Source organism: Pseudopipra pipra, chromosome 14 (assembly GCF_036250125.1).
Source record: "Pseudopipra pipra isolate bDixPip1 chromosome 14, bDixPip1.hap1, whole genome shotgun sequence".
Classification (NCBI taxonomy): Eukaryota; Metazoa; Chordata; class Aves; order Passeriformes; family Pipridae; genus Pseudopipra; species Pseudopipra pipra.
In genome coordinates, this window is record NC_087562.1 from 8,085,278 (window position 1) to 8,097,190 (window position 11,913).

General features: G+C 52.3%; 1 protein-coding gene across 1 annotated transcript; it reads right to left on the minus strand.

Annotated features, from left to right (window-relative positions):
- Positions 1–1,552: 1,552 nt before the first annotated feature.
- APRT (adenine phosphoribosyltransferase) lies at positions 1,553–5,703 on the minus strand. Its single transcript, XM_064671057.1, has 5 exons — positions 5,583–5,703; positions 5,017–5,120; positions 3,825–3,958; positions 2,884–2,962; positions 1,553–2,617 (listed from the first exon to the last, which is right to left on the minus strand). The coding sequence occupies exons 1-5, from the start codon at positions 5,660–5,662 to the stop codon at positions 2,475–2,477; spliced, it is 540 nt and encodes a 179-aa protein (XP_064527127.1). The 5' UTR covers positions 5,663–5,703; the 3' UTR covers positions 1,553–2,474.
- Between the last annotated feature and the right edge of the window lie 6,210 nt (positions 5,704–11,913).

The following is an 11,913-nucleotide window of genomic DNA, read 5'->3' on the forward strand; positions in this document are numbered from 1 at the left end:
GCTGGGTCCTCATCCAGCTCCTGGAGAAAGACTTACTGGAAAAAGTGAGCGTGGGTTTGCAGGGAGCTGAAAGCAGCTTTTGTAAATGGGGACGGGGGAGCAGCTCCTGCAGGGATGGGAGCAGGCAGGGCTGGGGTGTGCAGGGGGGGGGGCTTTTTCCCAGAGGAAAGACCAGGCCACTTGGCTGAAGTGGCTTGGGAAGAGGGACAGAGAGGGTGAGGATTGCTCAGAGGTGCTGGGCTGGCGCAGTGCCCAGGTCAGGGCAGTGTGGGTGCAGGGAAGGAGGTGGGAGCTGCCCAGTGCCACGTCAGACACACCTCACACTGCTTCCTGAGCCAAACTGGGCTGGTTGGAGCAGGAGCCATCAAGGACTTGCAGAGAAAGGTGACTCTCCTTCATCCCTTCACCCTGTGCTGGTCCTGGCCAGATTTCCCACCTGAAGTGCCAGATTGAAGTCAGGCAGCATCAGAGATCCTACAGCACTTCTTCCCAAGGGAGCAGGCTGTGCTCCTCTGTGTCTTCCTCCAGGCCCCTGCTTGCTGTGTGCAGCCCAGCTGGCAGGCACTGCTGGCAAGAGGTTGCCCAGTTTCCAGGGAGGAGGAGGGTTTAAACCCAGCCCAGGAACTGGAGAGATACACAGGGCTGGGGTGCAAGGTTGGGGAGCTCTTGGGTGTGAAGCTGGGGGCCTTTGCAGTAGGCTGGGCTATCAGCCATTGCTCAAGGACCTCACCGTGGTGGAAAGAAGCTGGATTCCAGGAGCTGGACTGGAGAGGAGCTGGATTCCAGGAGCTGGATTGTAGAGGAGCTGGATTCAGCAGCCTGGCAGCCACCTGTGCACCCCAGGAGAGCTCGGAGCAAGCTCCCGTTCTGCTCCTCTTCTCCCACCTGGAAGCCACCCCTGCACAGCCTTGTCTCTCCAAGCAAATGACATCAGGGGCTGCTGGCAACTCAAAGGCACTGTCCCCACGTTCCCTGATGTCACCTCCTGGCCCCGTGCGCAGCCAGCGCTGGCACTGGCAGGGCTGACGCTGCTTCCCCGGCACGCAGCTGCTTTCCATGGCTCTCTGGGGTGGAACTGACTTTTCCCTTCTCTCCCCCGCAGCATGGACCCTCTTCTTGTGCCAAGTATGTGAGGTGCTGCCTCCCTTGGCTCCCCACAAGGGCTGGCTGTGAAAGAAGTGCCCTGGGATAGGTTGATCCCAAGGGAACAGTGGTTCACAGCGTAAACTGAGCAGCACTGAAGTGGCTTTTCAGGAAATGGGGATAAAAATAGCTGGAATAGTCCTTACAAGTGTTAAGGGGTGGGTGTGAGGTGGCCCCATGCACTGGATGGAAAAAGGGGAGCTGAGCTGGGGGGGCTTGGTCTGCCTCCCTCCAGCCAGAGGTTGTGCAAGGTCTAGAGAAAAGGTACCTGAACTCCCGGGAAAAAAACTCCTTCCAAGCGTTGGGAGCTCACACCACAGCCTTGCTGAACTGACCATCTGGGTTTGGAGGAAGATGCTCACAAGGGTCATTAACGGCTTCAGCTACTGCAAGAACAGCTCTGAGACAGTTTAGAAAACATAAAAATAAATCAATGTTTATTTTACCCGTGAGTCCAGTCCCTGCTGGGACAGAGACAGTCCCTGATGTTTTCAGGCATGTGGAAGTTTTGGCACAACAAGTTTTAGCTGTGACCACACTGAACTGTGCTGGAGGAAGCATCTCCAAACCCCATCATCTGTCATACACCTGAGACCACTGAACACCTTTGCTGTGGCCTTATCTGACACCAAACTACTACCAAGAGCAGGTTCTGAACTGGCATTAGCCTTTCAACATCCTGATGCCCCAAGACACCACAGCAGAGGGAAATTAACACAGGGAGTCGGGTATGGTGCAGAAAATTGGGAATTTGTGCTGAACAAGAGCTGCCTGTGGTCTCCAGGGAAGGAAAACATGGTGACTGAGCTCATATACACCAGCAACATCCTGATTTAAGGACGCAGCAGGCACTTAGTTCCCCTTGACAAGCACAACTTCTGGTGTGAGCAACAGCACAGAGCAACCAGACCATCCCCCAGGATTTATCCCTGAGAGAAATAACCATTTTTTGCCCGTCTCCTATGTTCCTTTGGCAAATTTTTAGCAGGTTCCTTGGAGGCTGACAGGCACAGCTCAACCCCCAGTGAATGCTGGTGCCCTGACAGAGCTCTCCAGCTCTACAGTAGCATTGTCACTTTGCTCTCCTAAAAAGCTGCATCTTGGTCCATCCCCTCCCAATCAATCAGGCTGTTCCTTCTTCCCAAAAGGATGAACTCCAAAAGGGCTCATTACACTCACCACACTGCTTGGAAAAGAAATAGGATTTAGGACTGAAGAGCATCTGGTCGTGATCAAAATGTGTGTTTCCCCCCTGCCCACCCCCCTGTGACTCAGAATTACTGGATAAAGCCCCAAATTTGTTCCCAGTGTTCCCTCCTCCCTGCTCCTCCTCAGTCATACTGCAGCAGTGAGTAGAAAGGGATGGAACTGAGCTTCTCCAACCCTTTCAGGGGTTTTAACTCTATGACCACCAGGCACTCCAGGATTTCAGCCTTCAGCCTCTTCAGCAGCTCACAGGCTGCACACATGGTACCTGTGGAGGAGGAGAGAAACATACTCACTCCAGGAGCAGCTTCTAACCCCATGGCCACTCCTGCTGCTGCCAACAGGTTGCCCAGAGAGGTTATGGATGCCCCTGGAAGTTTTCAAGGCCAGGTTGGAGCAACCTGGTCTAGTGGAAGGTGTCCCTGTCCCTGGCAGGGGGTGGAATGAGATGAGCTTTAAGCTCTCTTCCAACCCGACCCCTTCCATGATTCTATGAACACACATGGGCACATGGGTCACACGAGCTTCTCTCACCTCCAGTCGCCAGCAAATCATCCACTATAACCACTTTCTGTCCCGGTTCAATGGCATCAGTCTGGATTTCCAGTTCAGCCTACAGGGTGGAAAGAACAGCTTCATTTTAGTTTGGCCTTAGAGAGAAGCTCTTCATCAGCTGCTGGTTCCACACATGGTAGAACAGAGACAAGTCCTCAGCAGAATCAACCTAAACACGCAGCACCAAAAATCCCAAAGAACTCATATTCCAGCTACAGGGGAGCGCCATGGAAACACAGAGCAGGGAGGGGATTGCTGGGCCAACCCTCTGGCACGTCAAGATCCTGAACATTCATCATGTGAGTTATTGTGGAATTTTATCCCAGAGCAGTTCTCCAGTGAGGAAAATCTCCTGTAATGCACTGGAGAGCTCTGCCTAAGCCAGATCCAAAGCGGCACCAGCACGTCCTGTGTCAGCTGAGCTTGTCCCAGGCAGGGGTTGGCCCAAATGGTCCCCATGGTAAGGCCTGGGTTTGGAGGTTCTGCTGCTGTTAGTTACTAGTGGCGGTTGCACATTATTAGGCTCAAAGCTCAGCTCTGAATGCGGAGTAGCCACAGGGTTATGGAGCAGGACTTGGGAAGCCATGCGGGAAGGCACTGACTTAGAGCACTTACTGGCAGAGTGGGAAACACTCTCCGTGGTCATGCCCCTGAATTCAAGCCAAAGAAAGCGATTTAGCATCAAGTCTTAGCACTAACCCCCCAAAAAAATCACAGCACAGCATCAAAAACCACTCGCTGGCATGAACCATGTGTCTGTGGCTCAGGGACTGAGCAGCTCAGAGCCATTCCTGAAGGTTGGGCAGACTGTCCATGGCATCAGAAACTCAGTTTGGGACCACCCCGCTGGTTTTATCACCCATCCCCTCGCTGACACCCCCAGCCCTGCCCCAGACTCCCCTGCCCTTCCCGGGCGTTACCTTGCCATATTCCAGGGCATAGGACACGGACTCGGTGGGACCGGGAAGTTTCCCCTTTTTCCGTATGGGCACAAAGCCAATCCCCAGCCTCTGGGCCAGAGGGGGCCCAATGAGGAATCCACGGGAATCCAGGCCTGGGGGGAGCAGAGCACAGGAATCATGGAATTGTTTGGGTTGGAAAAGGCCTCTGAGACCATCAGATTCAATCGTTCCGCCAGCCTGGCCAAGGCCACCACTAACCATGTCCCCAGGTGCCACATCCACATGTTTCTTGAGCACTTCCAGGCATGGTGACTCCACAGCTGCCCTGGGCAGCGCATTCCAATACCTGACCACCCTTTCAGTGAAGAAATTTTCCCTGATATCCAACCTAAACCTCCCTTGAAGCTGCTTCCTCTTGTCCCATTGCTCAGATTGGAGCCATTTGACTGGGGGAGGGTCTTTGCATACCTTCATTTTATCCTCCCATTCAAGGGGGTTTCTAGAAGCAATTTGCTCCAGTCCCTTCTGAGGGTTGAAAACACACCACACTCCTGTGCTTGCCCAGATGTGCTGCTGAGGGACTCCAGGGCTCCACAGGGAGCCCCATCAGCACATTTCCCTCCCTTCTGGCTCTTTTCCTTAGAGATAAGCTCAGCAGAGCCTCAGTATCAGTTTGGCCACACAACCAGAGACTTTGCACCTCTGGGCACAGACTTCACTTATCACAAGACACCTGGCCCAGGTCTGGTCTGTGCTCCCTGACCCTTGGGCTATCGCCCAGCCCAAGCTCTGCCTTCCTCAGCACCTTCCCAGGTGTGCTGCAAGGTCTTATCAGTGCCACAAAGGCTGTTTGTGTTGGCCTGAAAAGGCTTCTGAGAAGGAAAACAAGCTGGAACAGGGTCTGCCTGGAACAGGGACTAGGCGTGGCAGGCTTTCTGTATTCCCTCTTTTTTAACAGTGGAAGCAATGAACTATGAAACTGGCACTGAAGTATCATCAGATGGCACCTTCAACATCCAAACCAGTATTTCAGGAAATTACAGGATGAGGTTAAGGGTATAACCTGTCCTGGTGTTACCACATGACAGAGGCCAATGTTCAGGTGATTCTCATGTCCGGGGGCCACAGAATTCTAGATGGGTCACCCCATGCTTCCCACCTGGGACATGCTGCTCTGCCCTGGCCTCAGGCATGTTTAACCAACACTTACCCACAATGAAGTCAATTTTGGGGAATGATGCCCTCACATGATCCTCCAGAAGATCAATCAAAGTCCTGAATGCCACAGGATCCTTCAGCAAGGGGCTGATATCGCTGCAATGAAGGAGGGCAGGCAGTGAGTGACCTCCGGGGGCTGTTCAGGCTCCACTGAGCTCCGGAGCGCAGGGAAGGGTCCTGGTACTGCCAGCTGCAGGGACGGGCACTGGGGAGAGGAGCCGGCAGCGTGTCCCCGGCCCAGCTCCGTCCCCGGCCCGTCTCCATCCCCGGTCCCATTCCCATGCCCTGTCCTTGTTCCTTTCCAGGTCCTGGCTCCATCCCCAGTCCCAATCCTATTCCCATCTCCGGCCCTGGTCCCATCCCCGGGTTCGGCCCCAGTTTTGGTTCCGGACCCATCCCCGGCCCTGGTTCTGATCCCGGTCCCAGTCTGGTCCCATTCCCATCCCGATCCCATTCCCCGTCTCCACCCTCATCCCTGGTCCCATCCCTGCTCTGGCCCCATTCCCATCCCCAGTTCCGTCTCCATCCTCATCCCCATCCCATCCCATCCCGCCCCACCGGAACAGCACGCCGGGCACGGGGAAGTCCGGGAAGGACCGGACGCGGTCGCGGACCCGCCGCAGCCGCTCGTCGCTCATGGCGGCCCCGCCGTGCGCAGCCGCCGCGGCCCCGGCACGGCCGGGCGGGGCAGAGGCGGCGGGGGCGGCCCCGCCCGCCCCGGGGCGGCCCCGCCCGCCCCGGGGCGGCCCCGCCGAGCGGCGGCGCCGGGAGCGCGCGGCACGGGCAGCCCGGGGCGGGGAGCGCCGGTACCCCGGGGCACGGAGCATCAGCCCCGTGGGTGCGTGGAGCTCCGGTACCCCGGGGCCATGGAGCATCAGCTCCCCGGTTCGTGGAGCTCCAGTGCACTGGGGCATGGAGCATCAGTCCCCTCAGTGCATGGAGCTCCGGCAGCCTGGGGTACGGAGCCCCAACCCCCTGGTGCATTGAGCTCTGGGACTCTGGGCTATGGAGCCCCGATTCCCCAGTGCACAAAAAACTCTGGTACTCTGGAGCATATCGAGCATCGGTTGCCCCCGTACATGGAGGTCTGGTACCCCAGAGCATGGAGCCCTGACCCCCCAGCGCGTGGAGCTCCAGCAGCCTGAGTACAGGTACACAAAACTGTCACTTTTGGTTATGGAGCCCCAACACCCATGGAGCCCCAGTCTCCCTCTGAAGAGTGCTCAGGTACCTGCATGGTGTGGAGCAGTATTTCCCCAGGACACAGAGCCCTGGGACCCTGCCTTGTCCCCACTGCGCTTTGGAAAGGAGCTCCATGCCCAGGGGTTACACTTCCAGCCCCCCTCCCCCTGCCCCGCCTTGCAGCGACAGCAAGCTCCACAGGACTTCACTATTTGCTGCTTTTCTGTCGCTCTCACCTCGTGTGACCTCTTGGAATCGTATTCTGTGCTTGTTAAAACCGTTGGTTGGGATGGCACCCACGGGGGTGATAACACAGCTCTGGGTCCTGGAGCAACAGCTCCTGGTGTCACCGACTCCTGGGGCAGGTCAGGGAGATCTCCCAGCTCCCAGCTCCCATCTCCCGATTGTGGCTGTTGTTTGGGCATGCAAAATCCACTGAATGAGGACAGATCTCCTCTTACATTAGCAAATAAGCCTTGGATCTGGTCCAAATCCATCTGGGCACAGTTCACTGCAGAAAGCAGAAGCAGTTTGAGCCTGCAACACCCCTGGCCAAGCTCAGGGTTTGCTGCTGAAAGCTGTGATGGGGAAACCTTCACCCCACACTCCCCAGACACCCCCTACCATGGGCAGGGATGCCTTCCAGTAGAGCAGGTTGCTCCAAGCCCTGTCCAACCTGGCCTTGAACACTTTCAGAGATGGAGCAGCCACAATTTCTTTAGGGAACCTGTGCCAGGGCCTCACCACCCTCACATGGAATACATACCTTCCTAATATCCCATCTAACCCTGCCCTCTGGCAGTGGGAAGTCATTCCCCTTTATTTTGTCACTCCAGGCCCTTGTCCCAAGTCTCTTTCCAACTCTCTTGAAGCCCCTTTAGGCACTGGAAGGGGCTCTAAGTTTTCCTTGAGCCTTCTCTTCCCCAGGCTGAACAATCCCAACTCCTGTTAAGTTCTCTGCTGCCAGAGACAGTCCGTGCTCCCTTCACAACCATTCCCTCACAGACTAAGATTTTCCCTGAACTCAGATTATCTCTTTGGCACCAGAAAAATCCTCTCAGGCAGCTGTTCCAGTGAAGCAAACACGGAGGAAGCACGAAGCTTTCCAATGGAACAGGGGCTCTGCAACACCCTCACTCCCTGGGATAAGCTGGATGGGTTTCTCTTGTGATCTTACCAACTGCAACACAGGACAATGAGCTATTCCAGCACCTCCTCTTCTTCCTGGCAGATGGAAGTGATGATGGAATTTATCTGCCTACTTGCAGAAATAAGCAGGAGCTTATTTCCTGGGAAAAGGGCTCTTTTGCGTCCTGCCAGGCAGCCCCGCTTCTCCCCTTACTAATGGAGGAGCGTAACGCGGGGTCTATGTCACCCCTGTCTTGTTTGGATCCCATTACCAGCAGGAGACTCCACTACATTTTCCTTGAGGCTGAGTGAGGTTCCCAGGCCCCTCATCCCAACCAATCCCTGGGAAACCAGCAGCTTCCACCAGGACGAGCTGCTGAGTGCTCCCACTGCTCCCTTCACATCCCACAGCTGGAGGATCTCTCCTCTCTCTGTCACCATCAGTTCTGCCAGGAAGGGCATAAAAGTTATACCAAGTCAGACTTCCAGTGGTTCAGCTGCCAGAAATCATGCCACATGTTTAAAAAACAACATTCCTGAAATCTCTGTCAGAATTTCTCCTCATTTACCCTCCATTCCAAAGGATATGACCTGCGCCTACCGGCACAGATTGTAACATCACAAGAAAATCAGTTTTCCCTGTAATTGTCCAACCTTTCAAACAACAGTGCTGACTCCTACTGCAATTTCCATCTGAAAAAAGAACTTTCCTAGGACCCCTTTCCAAATGTGATGTCAAAGGGCTCTGGAATATCACTCTGGAGATGACTCTCGACATCCGGCTGTGGCTCAAGAGATCCAGGGCTGATCTGTGCCTGGCAGAGGAACCACCACCTGGGATCTGGACCCACCCCCCAGGATACTGTAGCTGGTTTTGCCAATTTTTTGGACACAGAGGCACAATTAAAAGTGTTTTGAGATCCTGATAGGAGAGATGTTATTAGCCAGGGAACACAGAAACTGGGAATATAAAAGCTTGGGAACTAGCTCTAATCTGCTTAACCAGGCAATTAGAAGAGCTGTGCTGAGTCTGGAAGTTTCTGTTCCATTCAGGATTTTAAAGCTTCAGTGTGAAGTGGAACAAAATGCCCCAAATTTCAACATACCCCTTCCACCAGGGGAAACAAGAACTGAAATTTCCTTGCAAATCTGCTGGAATGTTTCGCTTCAGTTTCAGCTGAGGAAATGCACTTTAAACCCATTAAAAAAAAAAAACAACACACATAAATTTGAAATATCTTATTTCAACAGCAGAAGAATGAAGCTCCCCAGCCAGATCCCTGCAACTGGGATAGAAGCATTGGAGCTGGTTTTGTGTCCCCTAAAAGAGGGGAAAGTGTCGATCCAGCTCTGCCTCCCAAAGAGCCCAAGCCAGCACCTCCTGCCCACTGCATCAGCCCCTTGGAGAAGGCACAAAACTCCTCTCCCTCCTCTGGCCAGCCTGGATTTTGTGTCTGCTCCAGAACTAATGGATTTGGCACACATTCCTTGCTGCCGGCTTTTATCTGCTCTCCCTTTCAGATGGGAATTGTGCTACCAAGCTCCTATCACCCAGAAGGGTGTTAAGTGACTCCAAGAGGGACAAAGGCTCAGAATGCTGCCAGATTGCCTCTCTCCAGAAGCTGGAAGGCAGAGTTTTTCCTCCCTCCTAAAAGACCACAAGCTTTTGGCTACTGATCCACCTTTATTTGGGATTTATATAATCACAACTAGACTTTGAGCAACAACAAAACTTTGAACGGTGGAAGGGGATATAAAGAAAACAGGCAAATGGAGTCTGGGTTTTTAAAATAGCCATTTTCCAAAGAAAAAAAGAACCTAAAATGGGATTTCAGTCCTTCCCTTACAACTGTTCTTAAAATCTGACAGTTTAATTCAAGAGACACCACAGTGTTGCCCTCTGATAACATACAAAACCATCCAATACTATCAGAAAACAAAAGGAAAAGTCCATTTCCAAGTATTATAACTGTAAAGAGAGATGGAAAACAAGCCATTTTAACTGCAAAACAGTTATTTGGAAGCTAGACAAGCAAAGTAGCTCTTAAGACAGTAAAAGTGTGTTTCTTTTGTAAAGTTTCCCAGTGCTGAGGACAAAAGCAGGATCCCTGGGGAGGGATTTCTCATCTGGCTGTGCTCAGGAGGCTGCTGGAAACTCTGCAGACAAAACCCACCTCCCAGCACCCCCAAACTTGCCTCCCCCCCAAACTCCATTTAATTCTCACCTTCCAAAGGTCTTTGTTCAGCTGCTGGAATGATTTCATGTGGTTATTTCAAATAAAAGTGGGAAGAGTGGTCTCCAACCTTCAGGAGATCCTCGTCTCATCCTCTTTATGTGAAATCAGGAATTTTTGGGAGCTGTCCATGATGTTCGGGAAAGGCTCAGTGTGGCAGGTATGAGATCTGCCAGCTTCCATTACTGTCCCAAGTCCAAAACCCTCCTTCCCAGAGATGTTAGTTCTAGTCCTTTTATTCAAATCCCACTGTCATCCTCAGCGCTCACCCAAAAACTCAGTCTCCAGGTTTTATTAACAAATCTGTGGGTCTCGCTCGCTCTCCTTGTTCCAACCTTCCCCATTTTCCCTTTAATTCCATATTCCCAAGCTTCCCATTTGACACGTTATCCTTCATCGCTGCACTCAATAGTTTGCAGGGCATTAACCTTGGCTCCAAGTGTTCGGAATTGATCTGCTGCTTTCCAGTTCCAGTGCTCAGCTCCCCAAATTGTCAGTCCCCAGAGACTAATTTGCCACCGAAATAATCCATTTGTCGCCGCAGGCTTTGAAATCAAGGCTCCACTTTTGCAGGCAGAGGCTGTAAATGCAGCCGGAGTTTTTCCACGATTATTAGTTCCATCCATTTCGGAAGCTTCTCCACACAGAGGGGCGGATGATAACACAGCCTCAGGGGCAGAGCGGGGAGGCTCGAGAGGCTCAGCTAATTGGAAATTAAAGGCAAGAAAGAAATTCCTTGGACTCTTAGCCCAAGTAGATATTCAGCTTTTAGCATTTAGCATAATAAATATAAAGAAAGGAACATCACAGCATTAAACATCATCATTCCTTTAGCATTAATGTCTTGTAGCTTGAGCAAAGAAGCCACCAACAAGACCAGTTTGGCTGCTGCAGGTCCCCGAGTGGGCTGTGAACCCCACCAGACCCACTCCTGGCCCAGTATGGGCAGTTCCCAAACAGGGCAGCTTCAGACCAGAGGCTCAGGATCATTATTAAGGGCAGATGTGGCCACTTCCTGCTCCAAGGTGCATTTTGGAGGCTGCAGGCATCATTCTCATCCCCGGTCCTGGTCCCCCTCCAGCCCCTGAACTGCTCCTGGGCAGCTCTGTGGGCTGGGAAATTGATCCAAGGTAAAAATAATACTGGGAAAACAAACCAAGTTATTTTTAACCCAAGTCAGTCCCGTGACCTGTGCGACTCTCCCCCAGCAAAGTGTTATTCCCCTGGTTTACAGGTGAAATAATAGAATGCATTTCTGATAAATTATTTTCCTTCATTAGTTCTTCATCTCACAACTTTTAAATCTGTACATCTTTGGGAGAGGAATTGATTTAAAATTCTTCCTGATAAACAGCTGTAACACTACTATTCTTATTTAAATTTAAAGCAGAAGTTTTGTCGCATTAAGCTTTGATTATTTATTATCTGTTTTGTGTCCATTTACTATAAACACACACTAAGTGAATTCACTTACTTGCTTTCTAGTGCAAAGTTTTCCTCCTGTATCTGAGTCCTGAGAGATTGTTTCAGTGAGGAATGAGGACTTCGAGTGCTGGGGGAGAGGATAAACACTGTGGCTGCTTAGAGCAGGGTGGCTTGTCCAAGCAAGTTCCAGGGTAAAAGCAGGACCTTCAGAACTGAGAGCTGTGAGAGAGAAAAGGAGGAAGCAGCAGGGAGGGGACAGGGGCAGCAGGCACCCAGAACACTCACAGTGTGTGTTCTCAAGTGCTAAGGACTGAGGAACATGTCCAGGCAAGTGCTCAGCTCTGATCCCATGATGTGAACTCTTCATAAGCAGCACAAAACCCCACGAAGTGTTGCTACTTCACAACTATTTGAGGGCTGATGAGGATTTCCAGGGAGTTGCAGTGATGGACTCCCTCCTCTGGTAGGATCTTTATAGTGAACTGCAGGACTCTGAGAATTCTGGGTGATTGAATTGTGGAATCACAGCATTGTTAAGGTTGGAAAAGATCTTTAAGATCATCAGTTCCAATCATCAGCCCAACACCATCACCATGTCCTCAAGTGCCACATCCACATGTTTTTTGAACACAGAGATGGTGACTCCACCACGGCCCTGGGCAGGCTGTTCCAATGCTTTCTGAGCCTTTCCACAAAAAAATTTCCTTACTATCCAACCTGAACCTCCCCTGGCACAGCTTAAGGCCGTTTCCTCTCATCCTGTCCCTTGTTCCCTGACATCTGTGGGAGCAGAACCTGACCCCCCCCACTCCACCCTCCTGTCAGGGAGTTGGAAAAAGTGAGAAGATCCCCCCTAAGCCTTTTCTCCAGGCTGAGCTCCCCCAGCTCCCTCAGCCACTCCTGGTGCTCCAGCCCCTTCC

Excerpts from the sequence above, each read along its gene's own strand:
- APRT (XM_064671057.1), bottom strand. The coding sequence starts at position 5,662 with ATGAGCGACGAGCGGCTGCGGCGGGTCCGCGACCGCGTCCGGTCCTTC. Across the intron at positions 2,963-3,824 it reads ATGCCCTGGAATATGGCAAG|GCTGAACTGGAAATCCAGAC; the intron begins GTAACGCCCGGG and ends TCCACCCTGTAG. Across the intron at positions 2,618-2,883 it reads TGATTTGCTGGCGACTGGAG|GTACCATGTGTGCAGCCTGT; the intron begins GTGAGAGAAGCT and ends CCTCCTCCACAG.